This window comes from Pongo pygmaeus, chromosome 9, assembly GCF_028885625.2.
Source record: "Pongo pygmaeus isolate AG05252 chromosome 9, NHGRI_mPonPyg2-v2.0_pri, whole genome shotgun sequence".
NCBI lineage: Eukaryota > Metazoa > Chordata > Mammalia > Primates > Hominidae > Pongo > Pongo pygmaeus.
The window spans coordinates 97,438,616-97,452,787 of record NC_072382.2 but is presented as its reverse complement, the minus strand read 5'-3'; the positions used below and the strand labels follow the sequence as shown (position 1 = coordinate 97,452,787).

At 37.8% G+C, this 14,172-nt stretch overlaps 1 protein-coding gene across 1 annotated transcript in view; it reads left to right on the top strand.

Annotated features, from left to right (window-relative positions):
- Window positions 1-13,935, top strand: part of MAML2 (mastermind like transcriptional coactivator 2) — a 372,973-nt gene extending 359,038 nt beyond the window's left edge. Inside the window, exons 4-5 of the mRNA XM_054437468.2 lie at window positions 4,887-4,998; window positions 10,572-13,935. Coding sequence (XP_054293443.1) covers window positions 4,887-4,998; window positions 10,572-11,587 — 1,128 coding nt within the window. The 3' untranslated portion in view covers window positions 11,588-13,935. The remainder of the gene's footprint in view (window positions 1-4,886; window positions 4,999-10,571) is intronic.
- Window positions 13,936-14,172: the final 237 nt, after the last annotated feature.

The following is a 14,172-nucleotide window of genomic DNA, read 5'->3' as shown; positions in this document are numbered from 1 at the left end:
AAATGCTATACTCTGGTAACTACTAGAAATGATTTCAGAAAGAACCTTCTATCTACTGAATATCTGAAAGTGGAGTAAGAGATGAGACAAAGAGTAGGAGGGTTATTTCAACCAGAAAAACCAGCATATTCAAAGACCTAGGGACAATAAAGGATACTACATATTATGCCTGCCAAGGTATTGAGTGTGCAGGAGAATGGGGAAGTGATGGGTAAAGATGAGAAAAGAGGCAGGAGGGTAGGGCTTGAGAGGCCAGAATTTACATTAAAAAGCAACGGAAGAGATTTTAAGGATTTAACACAAGGGGAAGTACTAGATTCAGATTTGCATTATAGTAAAAGTATAAAATATACTAAAAAGTATAAAAAGTAAGAGAAAAAAGTATACTTTTTATAGTAAAAAGTATAAAAAGTAAGAGAAAATGTAATGGAGAGAAAGATTAAATCCAGCCTGAAAAAATTGAGGATAGTCTCCCAAAGAAGTAAAATTTGACATTGATTTTGAAGGACTGTAGGATTCTGATAAAGTAGGTGGGGTCCACTATTGTAGGTGGAGGGTGGAGCACCAAAAGGTGCCACCTGGATGTGAATTTGTTGGTTAGTTTGAGATTGCATTATGAAATATTTAATGCCTGATAAAAAGTAAACATAGTATAACAACCACATTTTTTTAAGGAATTACAAGTGGAATAAGCTTTGTATTCAGCGCATGTAAAAAGAAATAGTGAGAAGTAAATTTATTTGACCTGGAATAAGGAATATTGAGAAATAAGATTACAGATGACCTTGAATACTGCCATAAGGTTTAAGGGAGTCACAGACCGGATCACAAAGTGACACAACTGGTTTCTTCTAGAAATCATAGTTTTGAAAACTCCAGTCCTCCCCCCTGTTCCCTTCCCCTCCCATTTTTATCCTTATAAACTAAAGAACTTAGAAACAAGGGCAGCAGAGAGAAAAATATGTAATCTAAGGTTGACTTACTGGGTACACTTTCATCACTACCATCAATACTACTAATTTCATGAATTATAACACACAGAGGTTGATTTTCAGCTCTTGTTAAAAGGCAAGGAAGTGGTAGCATATACATTCCATGAGGGTCCTGGCCTGGCACTGGCCTAATTCCCACTGTGCCCTGGTTGAGTCACCACTAGGACAGGTGCAAAGGGCAGTGGCATAAACTGTGAGATGAATGAGAATGAGGCTGCTGTTTTTGTGATTTTTAAAAACCATTCACATTTCTCTTTGTTTGGACACCATTGAGGGTGTCTGTGCTTTTTAGCATATCCAGGAAGAAGTGGTCTTTGATACCACCGTACATTAGCATATGCTTTGTGGTCATTTGCAGTCAGTTGGCAAGGCCACACAGGCACCTAAATTGAGACGTTGTCTCATGAAAGTTTGTTATCCTTATTCTGTATTATTCTCCTACCAATGAAGCACAAAGAAGAGACATGAATAGTACTTATTACAACAGACATCATAATTACCAACATGCATTGTGTACCTACTGTGTGCCAGGCACCAAGCTGGATTTTCACAGAATTAGATAGAAATATGAGGGAGGTCCTATAATTATCCACATCTCACATTTTTACAGATGGAGAAACTGAAGCAGAACAGATATGTACTATAACAGATGATTTCTATAATGGGTTTTCAAGTCCAACAGATTGGGTTATCATTAGATATTAGTTCATAAATTAAATTTCATATTGCATAAAAGTAATCTCAGGAATGGCCCATATGTTTACACTTGCACAGAATAGGAATGTCATTCTTTTGCAAAATGTAGCCATCTCTATTCAGTATTGCAGTCTAGTCTTTGCTGCTCTTCAGCACAAAAGAACAACATGGCAGTTCTGTGTTATGTCCATATGCAAGGTTATTAATCTAAGTCATTTGTGAACAAGTAGTTTAAGAAACCTAAATTTCTGGATATCTGTATCTATATCTATATCTGTATAATAATGATATATATAATATAAATATTATATTATATATATATATGAAAACCCTTTGAACAACAGTTTAGCCCTCTGGTGGAGACAAGCCTGACCAACATGGTGAAACTCCATCTCTACTAAAAAAATACAAAATTAGCTGGGCATGATGACGGGCACCTGTAATCTCAGCTACTTGGGAGACTGAGGCAGAAGAATCGCTTGAACCTGGGAGGCAGAGGTTGCAGTGAGCTGAGATTGTGCCATTGTACTCCAGCCTGGATGACAAAGTGAGATTCCATCTCAAAAAAAAAAAAAGTCAATAATTAGATTGAAGATATATAAAAATAAATCCAGGTTTACAATATAGTCTATGATGGGAAGTCAAGCACCTTCTTCTCTTTATCTCTCTCTCTCTTTCTCTCTGACTCACACACACACACACACACACACACACACACACACATCCTGTCTTCAGTATAAACAGTAGAAACACCTAATTACATAAGAAAGAATGACAGATGCTTTTGGAAAAGAGTGGATTTCAGAAAGTCCATGGTTGGCATAAAAATCAAAACTGTCATCTCACACAACAGTTTACAGCAGAGCTGGTTGAACATCACCACATTTGGGTTCATGGAACATCTCAAGCTGTTTCTTAAACATTTAGGGTTTGGGCAAACCCAAAAAGCATTTCACCAACCACTTTTTCCCTTAATTTGTAAACCCATGTTTAAAAGAAATGTAATCCATATGTTTCTGATTCATTTACACTTATCTCATCAAAATTGTGTTTTATATGAATTACTTATGTGCAAAAAACTGTGTCTTTCAAGCTTTTTTCTTAGCAACAAGAATTTAAATTTGGTTTGTTGTTGTTTTAAGGCTTTTTCCTCTCCTTTATAGTAGACTTATTCTACTAAGAAGGTTTGGAATTTGATGGGAAACTGAGAAACACATGGTTTAAGTCAGTTCTAAGTTAGGCAGTGCACATTTGTTTTCCAGCTAATTTACCCATGTATCTATTACAAAGTTTTCTTTTCTATTTGTTGACTTTTCTATAATTATAGTGTTCTCCCTCTACCTGTGCTGATTATTTTTATCTTGAAAGTTGAGATTGCTTTGGGATGCATACAAAATTGCAGTGAAGTCATTCTAAAAACTCCCTGATCCATACCAAACAAGACAAAAAGCAGCCCTTAATTCCCAAAGCTGATATGATACAGCCAAGCCATTTTGTTCTCTATTGGGTATAAACAATCCTACAGAATGTCAACTTCAGACAGGGTTACTCTGAGACCATGATAAAATGAGACAAAATAACACTTCATAATTTTGTCTAAAAACAGTCACAAACAAGGTCACTGTGCAACCTCCAAAATACCAAACACCCCCCCCCGCCCCCGCTGTTAAATGAGTGATAGCTACTTCTTTATTCAGTTAGAATTGACTTTACTTTGTGACAGCTTCCAATCTAGAACAAAGCCCCACTTCCTTAGACTCTTCCGAAATCACTCAAAGTCCAAATCTCAGGACAGGTTCTTTCTAACATTCTCCTACTGAGATACCCTGTGACCCTTCATGATGTGTGTTCTCCCTTGCTGCAACAAGTAATAAAGCCAACAGCTGTGTTCCTAGTGGTCTTTGACTGAGGATATTGACATATTAAAAGAATGTCTCTATTTTTTTCTCTTAGCTTCCAAACTCACGTATTCTGAAGATCAAAAGGCTGATTCCAAAAGGAAGAAATGAAGGGAGGACAACAAACCTGTGCTTTTAGAATGGGGAGCTGAGAAACAGAGTAGCAAGGGGCCTCATATTGTGTGTCAGGAAAGAGCCTGAGTTTTGGACTCAGGATTTGGTCTCAGTTCTACCACTGTGTGATCTTGAGCAAGTTACTTACCCTAACAAGGCTTTAATTTCCTTATTTTTTAGGTAGAAATAATCATACCTACCTTTAAGAATTGTTTATGAAAAGGTAAAAAAGAGATAAAATTCAGATAGTGCCTATATCGGTACCTGTTGGTTATCTCCTGACATCTCCTCCTACCTAGGGTCATCACATTTAACAAATAAGAATACAGGGCTGGGCGCAGTTGTTCATGCCTGTAATCCCAGCACTCTGGGAGGCTGAGGTGGGTGGATCATGAGGTCAGGAGTTCGAGACCAGCCTGGCCAACATGGTAAAGCCCATCTCTATTAAAAAAAAAATACAAAAATTAGCTGGGCGTGATGTTGGGCACCTGTAATCCCAGGGGCTCAGGAGGAGGAGAATCACTTGAACCTGGGAGGCAGAGGTTGCAGTAAGCCGAGATCGCGCCACTGCACTCCAGTCTGGGTGACAGAGCAAGACTCCATCTCAAACAAACAAACAAACAAACGAAAACAAATAAGAATACAGAATACCTACATGTAATGTATTTTATCTGAAAACCCTACCTCCTATGCTTTCCCCACTGTGTGGGGCCAGAATTATATATAGGTACCTGCCAAAGCATATCAGGTGTGCTATTCTAATTGAATAAAGAAGTAGCTATCACTAATTTAACAAGAGAGGGTGGTGTTTGGTGTTTTGGAGGTTGCACAGTGACCTTGTTTGTGTCTGTTTTTAGACAAAATTAGAAATTAGCATCTTTAAAAATCACAGAAATTTAGTTCTCATTGAAATTGAATTGCAAAATAAAGAAAATAAGAGTAGTTACTAGAACCAAAACACATGTTTACTGTTATGGAGAAGTAGAAATTATACATCCATACAGGAAGTTTATTGAAATTGAAAAGATTTGTCTCTGAATTAAGACTACAAAATAAGGTCATGATTTGTAACCCATGATTGCAAAATTGTTCTTACATTTTCTGAAATTTTACAAAATTTTACATGCATTTTCACAAGTGAAAAGGGAATGATGCAACGTAATATGTTTTCATATCATTTCTCAAGGAGAAAATTGCTCCACAAGATCAGATAAACCGACATTTGTCAAGGCCACCTCCAGATTATAAAGACCAAAGAAGAAATGTGGGCAATATGCAAACAACTGCTCAGTATTCTGGTAAGTGTTCTTAAAAATTAATAAAAATTATAGCTGTGAAAGGAAAAAAAAACTTCAATTTTCAATAATCCCTGTAACTCACATATGATTATAATATCTTTCTTAGAATTTCTAACTCCCATTTGGCTTTCATGCCAAGACGACACTTAAATAATTTTTAGTCCTTTCATCAGTTTTTGCTTAGTCTTGCCCTGTACTCACATATTTCACCGCTCTCTGGACTACCTCTGAGAATTCAAAAGAGCTAAATATTTTTCTGTTAGGTTCAATCATTCTCCTTCCAAAGATATACCTTAACCCAGGTAGTAGAAGGTAAGCAGACATTTCTCCCTCTTAGACAGGCACATGTGTAACTTTCACAAATCCTAGTCTTTTTGTATCCACCATTGAGCCCATCTCCAAGGTTTCCCCTTCAAAGACAAATGGTCCTGCCACCAAGGAATACACTTGAAAAGCAGATTAAGTTTTCACGAAGTCTCTCAAAAACACCAAAGGTGAACTCCATTTAAATCACAAAGCAAATCTTCTTAATAGCTCTCTCAGTATAAAATAAATGGCAAGTACAAAAGTCCCCCAAATTCTCTTTCCTCCCACTCATGAAACTCCAAAAGAACCTTTCCCAAACCCAGCCTATATTGCTCTGCTTTCTCCTATTCAGCATCTATTCAATACACTTCTGCCCAAAACTGTCTAAAACGCTCTGCACTTTCTGATGTAAGTTAAGCTTACGCTCTTGGGTTTCCTAAGTTCTCTCTGCCTTACCTGTTACCTTCATCTGTCCAGGAAGCCATAAAGAAGGTTCTCTAAAGAAAGAAAGGCTGTGAACACCCCTATTTTATAAATACTTCCTGGTACTGTTAAGTGTACTTTTAAATATGTTGTCCTGACTGATTTAAACCCCCTCAAATACAACAGGTTGCCTCTTTCAACTAAAGTTGAGAATGGAGCTGGGCTCAGTAGCACGTGCCCGTAGTCCCAGCTATTCTGGAGGCTGAGGTGGGAGGATTGCTTGAGCCCAAAAGTTCGAGGCCAGCCTGGGCAACATATTGACACACTGTCTCTAAAAACAACAAATAACATTAGGAATGGGATGTATGTTTTCCACTCTCTAAGATTACTTCACCTCAGAGCAAAAACAGGATTCTCTAGTCGATTGTCTCAAGGAGGCTGAAAGATAAAATGCGGTTTCCAGCCATGTGTTGCTTAATGATGAGGGTATGTTCTGAGAATTGCATTGTTAGGTAATTTCATTGTGCAAACATCATAGAGTGTACTTATACAAACCTAGATGGTCTAGCCCACTACACACCTAGGCTATATGATATAGCTGATTGCTTCTAGGCTACAAACCTATACAGCATGTTACTGTGATGACTACTGTAGGCAGTTATAACACAATGGTAAGTATGTGTGTATCCAAACATAGAAAAGGTACAGTAAAATATAATTAAAAAGATACAAAATGGTACATTTGTATAGGGCCCTTACTATGAATGGTACTTGCAGGACTGGAAGTTGTACTGGGCGTCAGTGAGTGAGTGGCACGTGAATGCAAAGGCCTAGGACATCACTGTACACTACTGTGGACCTTATAAACACTGTACACTTAGGCTGCACTAAACTTATTTTTAAAAATTTCTTTCTTTAATAATAAATTTTTACATTAATTTTTTTGCTTTGCTTTACAACTTTTAAATTGTTTAAACTTTTGACTTTTGTGATAACACAGCTTAAAATACAATCACATTGTACAGCTGTACAAAAGTTTTTTTTCTCCATATCCTCATTCTAGAAGCTTTTTTCTATTTTCTTACAATTTTTAAATTATTTTTAATTGACATATAATTGTTCATATATATGGGGTACAGTAGGATATTTTGATGTATGTAAACAGTGTGTAATGGTCATATCAGTGTTGTTAGCATGACCATCACATCAAACATTTATCATTTCTTTGTGTTGGGAACATTCAAAATCCTCTTCTTGGTATTTGGAGACATAGTATAAATTATCCTTAACTATAGTCATCTTAGAGTGCTATAGAACACCAGGACTTATTCCACCTATCTAGCTGTAATTTTGTATCCATTAACCATCTTCTCTCTAGCTTTTTCTCCCCACATCCTCCCCACCTCTAGAAACCACAATTCTACTCTCTACTTCTATGAGAGCAACTTAGCTTACACATATGAATGAGAACATATGGTTCTGTGCCTGGCTTATTTCACTTAAGATTTTTTTTAAATTTTATGTTTTTATTTTTTAAACTTTTTTTTTAAACTAAGACACAAACACAAACACACATTAGCCTAGGCCTGCACATGGTCAGGATCATCGATATCACTGTCATCCACCACATCTTGACCCACTGGAAGGTGCTCAGGAACAATAACACACATGGAGCTGTCACCTCCTATGATAACATTGCCTTCTTCTGGAATGTCTCCTGAAAGAACTGCCTGAGGCTGTTTTACAGTTAACTTTTAGTATAAGTAGAAGGAGTACACTCTAAAATAATTATTGAAAGCATAGTAAAAACATTTACTATGCTTTTTATATATGATAAAAGAAGATAAAAAATGGTACATATGTGTAGGGCACTCACCATGAATGGAGCTTACAGGACTGAAAGTCACACTGGGTGTCAGTGAGTGGTGAGTGAATGCATTTAATAATTATTTTAGAGTGTCCTCTAAAATACAGCCATAGGAATTTTTCGGCTCCACTATAATCTTATGGGACCACTGTCATACATGCAGTCCTTCATTGGCCAAACATCGTTATGCAGTGCATACTGTACTTGAAACATGGTTTTTTAATACCATGGCCTATGAGTGAGCTTTGAAAAAGCTGGGTACCCTTTGGAATACTATACACAATTCGAGATGGAGATTTAGGTTTTTCTTTTCCTACTCACATAAAAGGATCCCAGGGACAGTTGTCTAAGGCAGGATTGCTGGATTTCAAGCATCTTTTATCTTTCCACTGCATCTCTTTTAGCATGTGGCTTCTATCCTAAGGGCTGCCTGGTAGCTACCACATCACTAGTCTCATACCTGTATTCCAGGTAGGAAGAGGAAAGAATAGAAATCTGATTGCCTTAGCCAGAACGTATTCACCTGGACCCTCCTGCTCACCCCATCGACAAGGAAGTTCGGGAAATGTGGTTTTTCAGCTGAGCACATTGCTCTGTTTCTAAAGAAGGCTCTGTTTCTAAAACCAAAGCTCTGTTTCTAAGGAATATAGAGAGGTTGGATATTGGGTAGGCACCTAGCAGTCTCTTCCACAGTGAATATTGGCGTTTTTCTAAGGGAGAAATCCTTAGCATCCAACTGCTGACACTCAAGTGGGTCAGAATCACTATTCTAGAGTATTGCGCTTCCCATGTCTTCTGATAATGAAATAAGCAACAAAACGCAATACAAACTCTTTTTAAAATTATTTTTTATTTTAATCTTGGTACAATAATAATTACCTTTCCCAGATTTTGATATTAAAAATGGAGTATGAAAAGCACCTGGAACAGTCTCTGTCACCTGTTAGGAGCTTCTAAACATTAACTGTTACTATTTTGTGATCTTTGTGGAAATTCTCTCTATTCTGGTTGTTTAAAAACATTGTTTTCCTTATAAACCTTCTCAGGGCATATCATTAAAATACAGGGCAACTACAGGTGATAATTTTCAAAACCTCTACATTTTTTTCCACAGCATTTTCATAATGTAAATTCCCTTGATATGAAACTTTCAGATACAAAGATGATATTGCTTAATCTTATTGGCATTGTATGTTGTCTCAGTTATTGTTCAAGTGTCTCTTACCTGGCTGTTATCTCTCTTCATCAAACACTGCCCACTACACAATGCACTACACAGGTACAAGGAGATACAAAAGACTGTTCTTGCCTTCAAGGGGTATGTAGTGTAGTTGGGGGCATATTTATACATAAATAGCAAGGATAATGTGTTCATTCGGCCCTCAGTCTTTCAGGATGTATACCACCTAGGTATCCTTAAGCAGCAGGGGATAGCCCACATTTACAATTGCAGACATGCTCTCCCATCCACTGACATTGTGATATTCTTATGTGTGTTTAGCTCTGTGTTTCTCAGAATCTCTGACTCTCTGGGCCTCCCTGATCATCTTTGCCTCCAAAAATGTTTCCTCATGATGACTTTAACCTCCAGAAGTCAAGAAGATTTCAATATGTTGATTAGTCACTATCTGTTGTATGGAGCCTCTTATTACACAGCTTGTGGCTTAGGCACTTGTTCCATATTGTTGCAGAACTTTCTCCTTAGTTCAGCTAAAACCAGGCTCTCGTCACATGGCCAGGAAAGATTAGGCTCGTGGACACATAGAAGGATGAGGAGAAATGGAATTTATTCGGCAAAAAGGAAAAATAACTCTCAGCAAAGTGAGAGAGAGTCCTGCTAGCAGGTTTACCACCTCACAGATTGAATTCCAGGTCACCACACAGGAACAGGAGAGGCCAGGCTCCTCACTGCTGCAAATGGCACGAACTTCCCAAGGCTCCACCCTGTCTTCCCAGTGCACAGGTGGGCATTATTCAGAAAGAGTCAGTCGGAAACGGGCTTCATCCAGGACCAGGAGTCCAGTTTTTCAGCCTTCAGGCTGTGTTAGGTTTGAAGGCGTGGGGGAGACCCTTGTCTGCCTCCTGGGTCTCTGTCAATATCCTACCAGTTATTGACAGGCATTGGTTTAACTGGCAGGCACTTTGAGGCTCCACAGATTGCCCAATACTAAGTGCTAAATAAAAGATTCAAAGGGCAAATACTGCTGGAGAGAGGAAGCTGGAAGATAAAAGAAAGTTTAATGGAGGAGCTTCAGCCTTAGCCTGAGCCTTGAGGAAGGCTCAGTGAGGAAAGGAAATCCCATAAGCAAAGGTGGCTCACAGTGCATTGAGTAACAATTTGATAGTAACTACACCTCCTGGAACTGAAGATTTTCTTTATGAGATAATTTCTAGAGCATTGAATTCCAGATGTTTAAAGAGACGGAGATTTACCCTTTGAACACTGGGGAGTCACTGGGGTAGCTTCTTGAATGGGGATGATTCAAAGAATGGGACATGATTTTCAAGGCCATAGTTTGGGAATATTAATCTAGGAGCCGTGTGTAGCATTCATCCACACTTTCTCATTTGGACATGAGGTAAACAGTAACATGGATTTCATGATGACTTGAGAGCTGACTAATCAAGACTGTAGTCTCTGGACTTGGAACATAGTAAAGCTAATTCAAAATGGAAGATTGACTATTACCTCCCTTCAATGACTTCAGAAGAGGAATAAAATAAAACCTACAAGATAGAACTATTCTGTTTTAGTCTTCTTTTTGTAATGTGTAAACTTTTGAACCAAAGAGTGACCTCAGGTGCTCCTTCCTCCCAACAGCTGTCTTGTTCCTTTTATATAATTTATTTGATGATTATTTTGCCTAAATTGTCTTACACCTGAAAGCAGTTTCAGATTGATGAGTTATTGAAAAGTGCAATTACAGAGGAGATAACACACTGCTACAAACTAATAAAATTCTCTTCTTTTTCTCAGGTGGCTCATCCACAATAAGCTTAAACTCTAACCAGGCTTTGGCAAACCCAGTTTCAACACACACCATTTTAACTCCCAATTCCAGCCTCCTGTCTACTTCTCATGGGACAAGAATGCCATCATTATCTACAGCAGTTCAGAATATGGGGATGTATGGAAATCTGCCTTGTAATCAACCTAGCACATACAGTGTCACTTCAGGAATGAATCAATTGACCCAACAGAGAAACCCAAAGCAATTGATAGCAAATCAAAACAACCCTATGATGCCACGGCCACCTACCTTAGGGCCAAGTAATAATAACAATGTAGCCACTTTTGGAGCTGGATCTGTTGGTAATTCACAACAATTGAGACCAAATTTAACCCATAGTATGGCAAGCATGCCACCACAGAGAACATCAAACGTAATGATCACATCCAACACAACTGCACCAAACTGGGCCTCTCAAGAAGGAACAAGCAAACAGCAAGAAGCCCTGACGGCTGCAGGAGTCCGCTTCCCCACAGGTACACCTGCAGCCTATACCCCAAATCAGTCACTGCAACAGGCAGTAGGTAGCCAGCAATTTTCCCAGAGGGCAGTGGCTCCTCCTAACCAGTTAACACCAGCAGTGCAAATGAGACCCATGAACCAAATGAGCCAAACACTAAATGGGCAAACCATGGGTCCCCTCAGGGGTCTGAATCTCAGACCCAATCAGCTAGGCACACAGATTTTGCCTAATTTGAATCAGTCAGGAACAGGGTTGAATCAGTCGAGGACGGGCATCAACCAGCCACCATCCCTGACGCCCAGCAATTTTCCTTCACCCAACCAAAGTTCCAGGGCTTTTCAAGGAACCGACCACAGCAGTGACTTAGCTTTTGACTTCCTCAGCCAACAAACTGATAACATGGGCCCTGCCCTAAACAGTGATGCTGATTTCATTGATTCTTTATTGAAGACAGAGCCTGGTAATGATGACTGGATGAAAGACATCAATCTTGATGAAATCTTGGGGAACAATTCCTAAAGAAGAAAGGGAAGACAATTTACAAACCCCAAGCACTAAAAGGCAGTATTTTACAGAAACTCTGTAGAGGCTGAACTGTTGATGTTCAGGTGGACTACGTGAAGATAACTTGCTTAAAAATGGAAAGCAGAAAGTAACTGCAGTGATGAACATTTTGGTCCAAATTCTTGTTTTAAATCTTACACCTGAAAGTAAAACATTGGGATCACTTTTCCCTGTCTAAACTCCAGGACACAGTATCCAATTTATCCAAACAGAACTGTGGTGTCAATGTGTAATTAATTGTGTAAAGTAGCCTTCCCAAGTTTCTTTTTCCCTGGAAAATAAAAAAGGTAATAGAACTTGTAGTTTATTTAAACCCCATGTCATGAGGAGGTACTAGTTCCAAGCAACAAACTCCTTAATTTGCTCTAATAGATAGGTGTGGTTTAATCTTTCCACTGTGTCTTTTCATTTAATTTTCCTGAAGCTTGCAGGATAGATTGAAATGTTGTAGGTTTGTTTGGAGTAACCAAACAGTATGCAAATTAAGAAGAAGCCAGAGAACCTAGAAAACATCCAGTGGATTACAGAATTTCTTCCCCATATTCACTCCTCACTTTTGCAATTTTCCCACAATCCTCTACTTCAGTGGGATGCCGTGTCTAGTGATTAAACAAAAATATAGAGCTGTGCAATTTGATTTTGGCTTCCACAACGAATATCTGAATCCATTCCAAATGAAATTTTAGATATAACAAAGACTTGTCCTAATCATACTGAAATATTGGTGCACACCTCTCTGCATTGGATTTCACTTTTTTAAAAAACCCAGTGGACATTGCTATAAATAAGATTTATTTGGCTACAAATAACCTGGGATGTTGCTTATTATGATTGATGCCTGCTGGTTTGTTCCCAAGCTGAGTGAAATTAGGCTTCATCCTCCCTACTCATTTTGATGACTGAGGCTGGTTTATAAGAAAAGGAAGTTTGGAGAATAAAATCGAGATTAGAAAGTATCATGTTTTGCTTGGAGATAAGAACCAGGAGTGGCAAGTACCAGTGCGTACAAATGTATTTCACGAAGTTTGAAGGAAAGCGTAATCAAGAGGGAAAACAATTTGTCCTTCATTGGACGTATTATTTGGATTTGGGTGAGCAGCAAAATGAAATGTGGTCTGTTAAGAGCATTCTGTTTGTTCTTCTGTCCCTGATGTGATGAATCATTGCCACATGCTAGATGGACTTCATATCCAGGTTTTGTCCCTCAGGGCTGAGCACCGTATTAAAGAGTTTTTGTTGAGTCATTTAACCTTAGTGTCCACATACAGATCAGCTGTAAAATGGGGAAGACGTGTGCTGATTTGGAATGAATGCAACATATCACTATTATTTTCCTAATTACAGAGGAGCAAAGGTTATCTTCAGCCCTTTCAGTTCTATGCTCAAATATTCAAATATCAAATGTAATTTAGCTGAAGTTATTTAATAACCAAGTCTTTCAATATCTGTTCAAAGAAAAAGAACACACTTTGAAAATTCTGCAAAGCTCTCTCCCAGTCTTTAAAATGTCTAGAAGCACTCTGCTTCTTTACAATACCAACATCACTGGCCCAGAATCTTTCCTGTGCTAGGTTGTAAATATAAATAAATTACTTGTTTTGTAAACTTTTGTAAAGAATATTTTGGTAGAAATACTTAAAACATATTCTTTGGGTTATATTTATACATATGTGAAATAAATATACTATCAAAAGGTTATATTTTATACAAAAAGTAAATTGCTACCTTTTGTATGCTAATATGCAAAGTTTTGTATAATATGATGGTTTATTTTTAGCTCTACACTTAAACCATAGGTGGTTGAGTGGGAACTTTTGAAAACTATCAAGAGGCTTGTTAGACAAATTTATATTCTGAAACCTCAATAAGAAAGCATTCCAGGTTTCAATCCTTGTTTTTTGTCCTGCTCCCAAATTCTTTTTTAAACCCATAGTTCTTGTGTCTTATTTGGTTCTTCTGCTGTGCACATTGTATTGGTCCTTGTTGCATGTAGTCTACTGTGTGTTTTCCCATTTTATAAGGCAGCATTTCTCCATACAAAAAGAAAAAAAATGATGTACATATAAACGCTTTTATTGTATGGCTCCTCCATGTTACTGTATATATCTGCCAGCACTTCCCAGTTACACTCCTGTGAGTCGGCTTATTTTTACCCTAACATAAATAGTATGTTTTGTAGTAGTTATCAAATTTAAGAGATAAAGCAATCAGAATGTTTGGATTTTCTTCTATCTTAATGTGAATTTCATAATTAATGTCTATTTATTCAGCTATTCATTAAAATACAGGATTCTTTGGGAAAACATGGTGTGTAGTCTGTAGTTTGTTTGTTAGCAGCCTATTACCAAAGATGACATAATTTTCCTGAAAGCAGAGATAATGACAGTTCGATAGACATATTTAGCTAGAACCTTAAGATTTACAACTTAAGAGCTATTGGAATACAATATGCCATTTATAGAAATACCAGACCACTTAATTGTTGGCATTGTTTATCATCCTGACATAGAGAGGAGGTAGAAGTAATTTTTCTTTTTTGT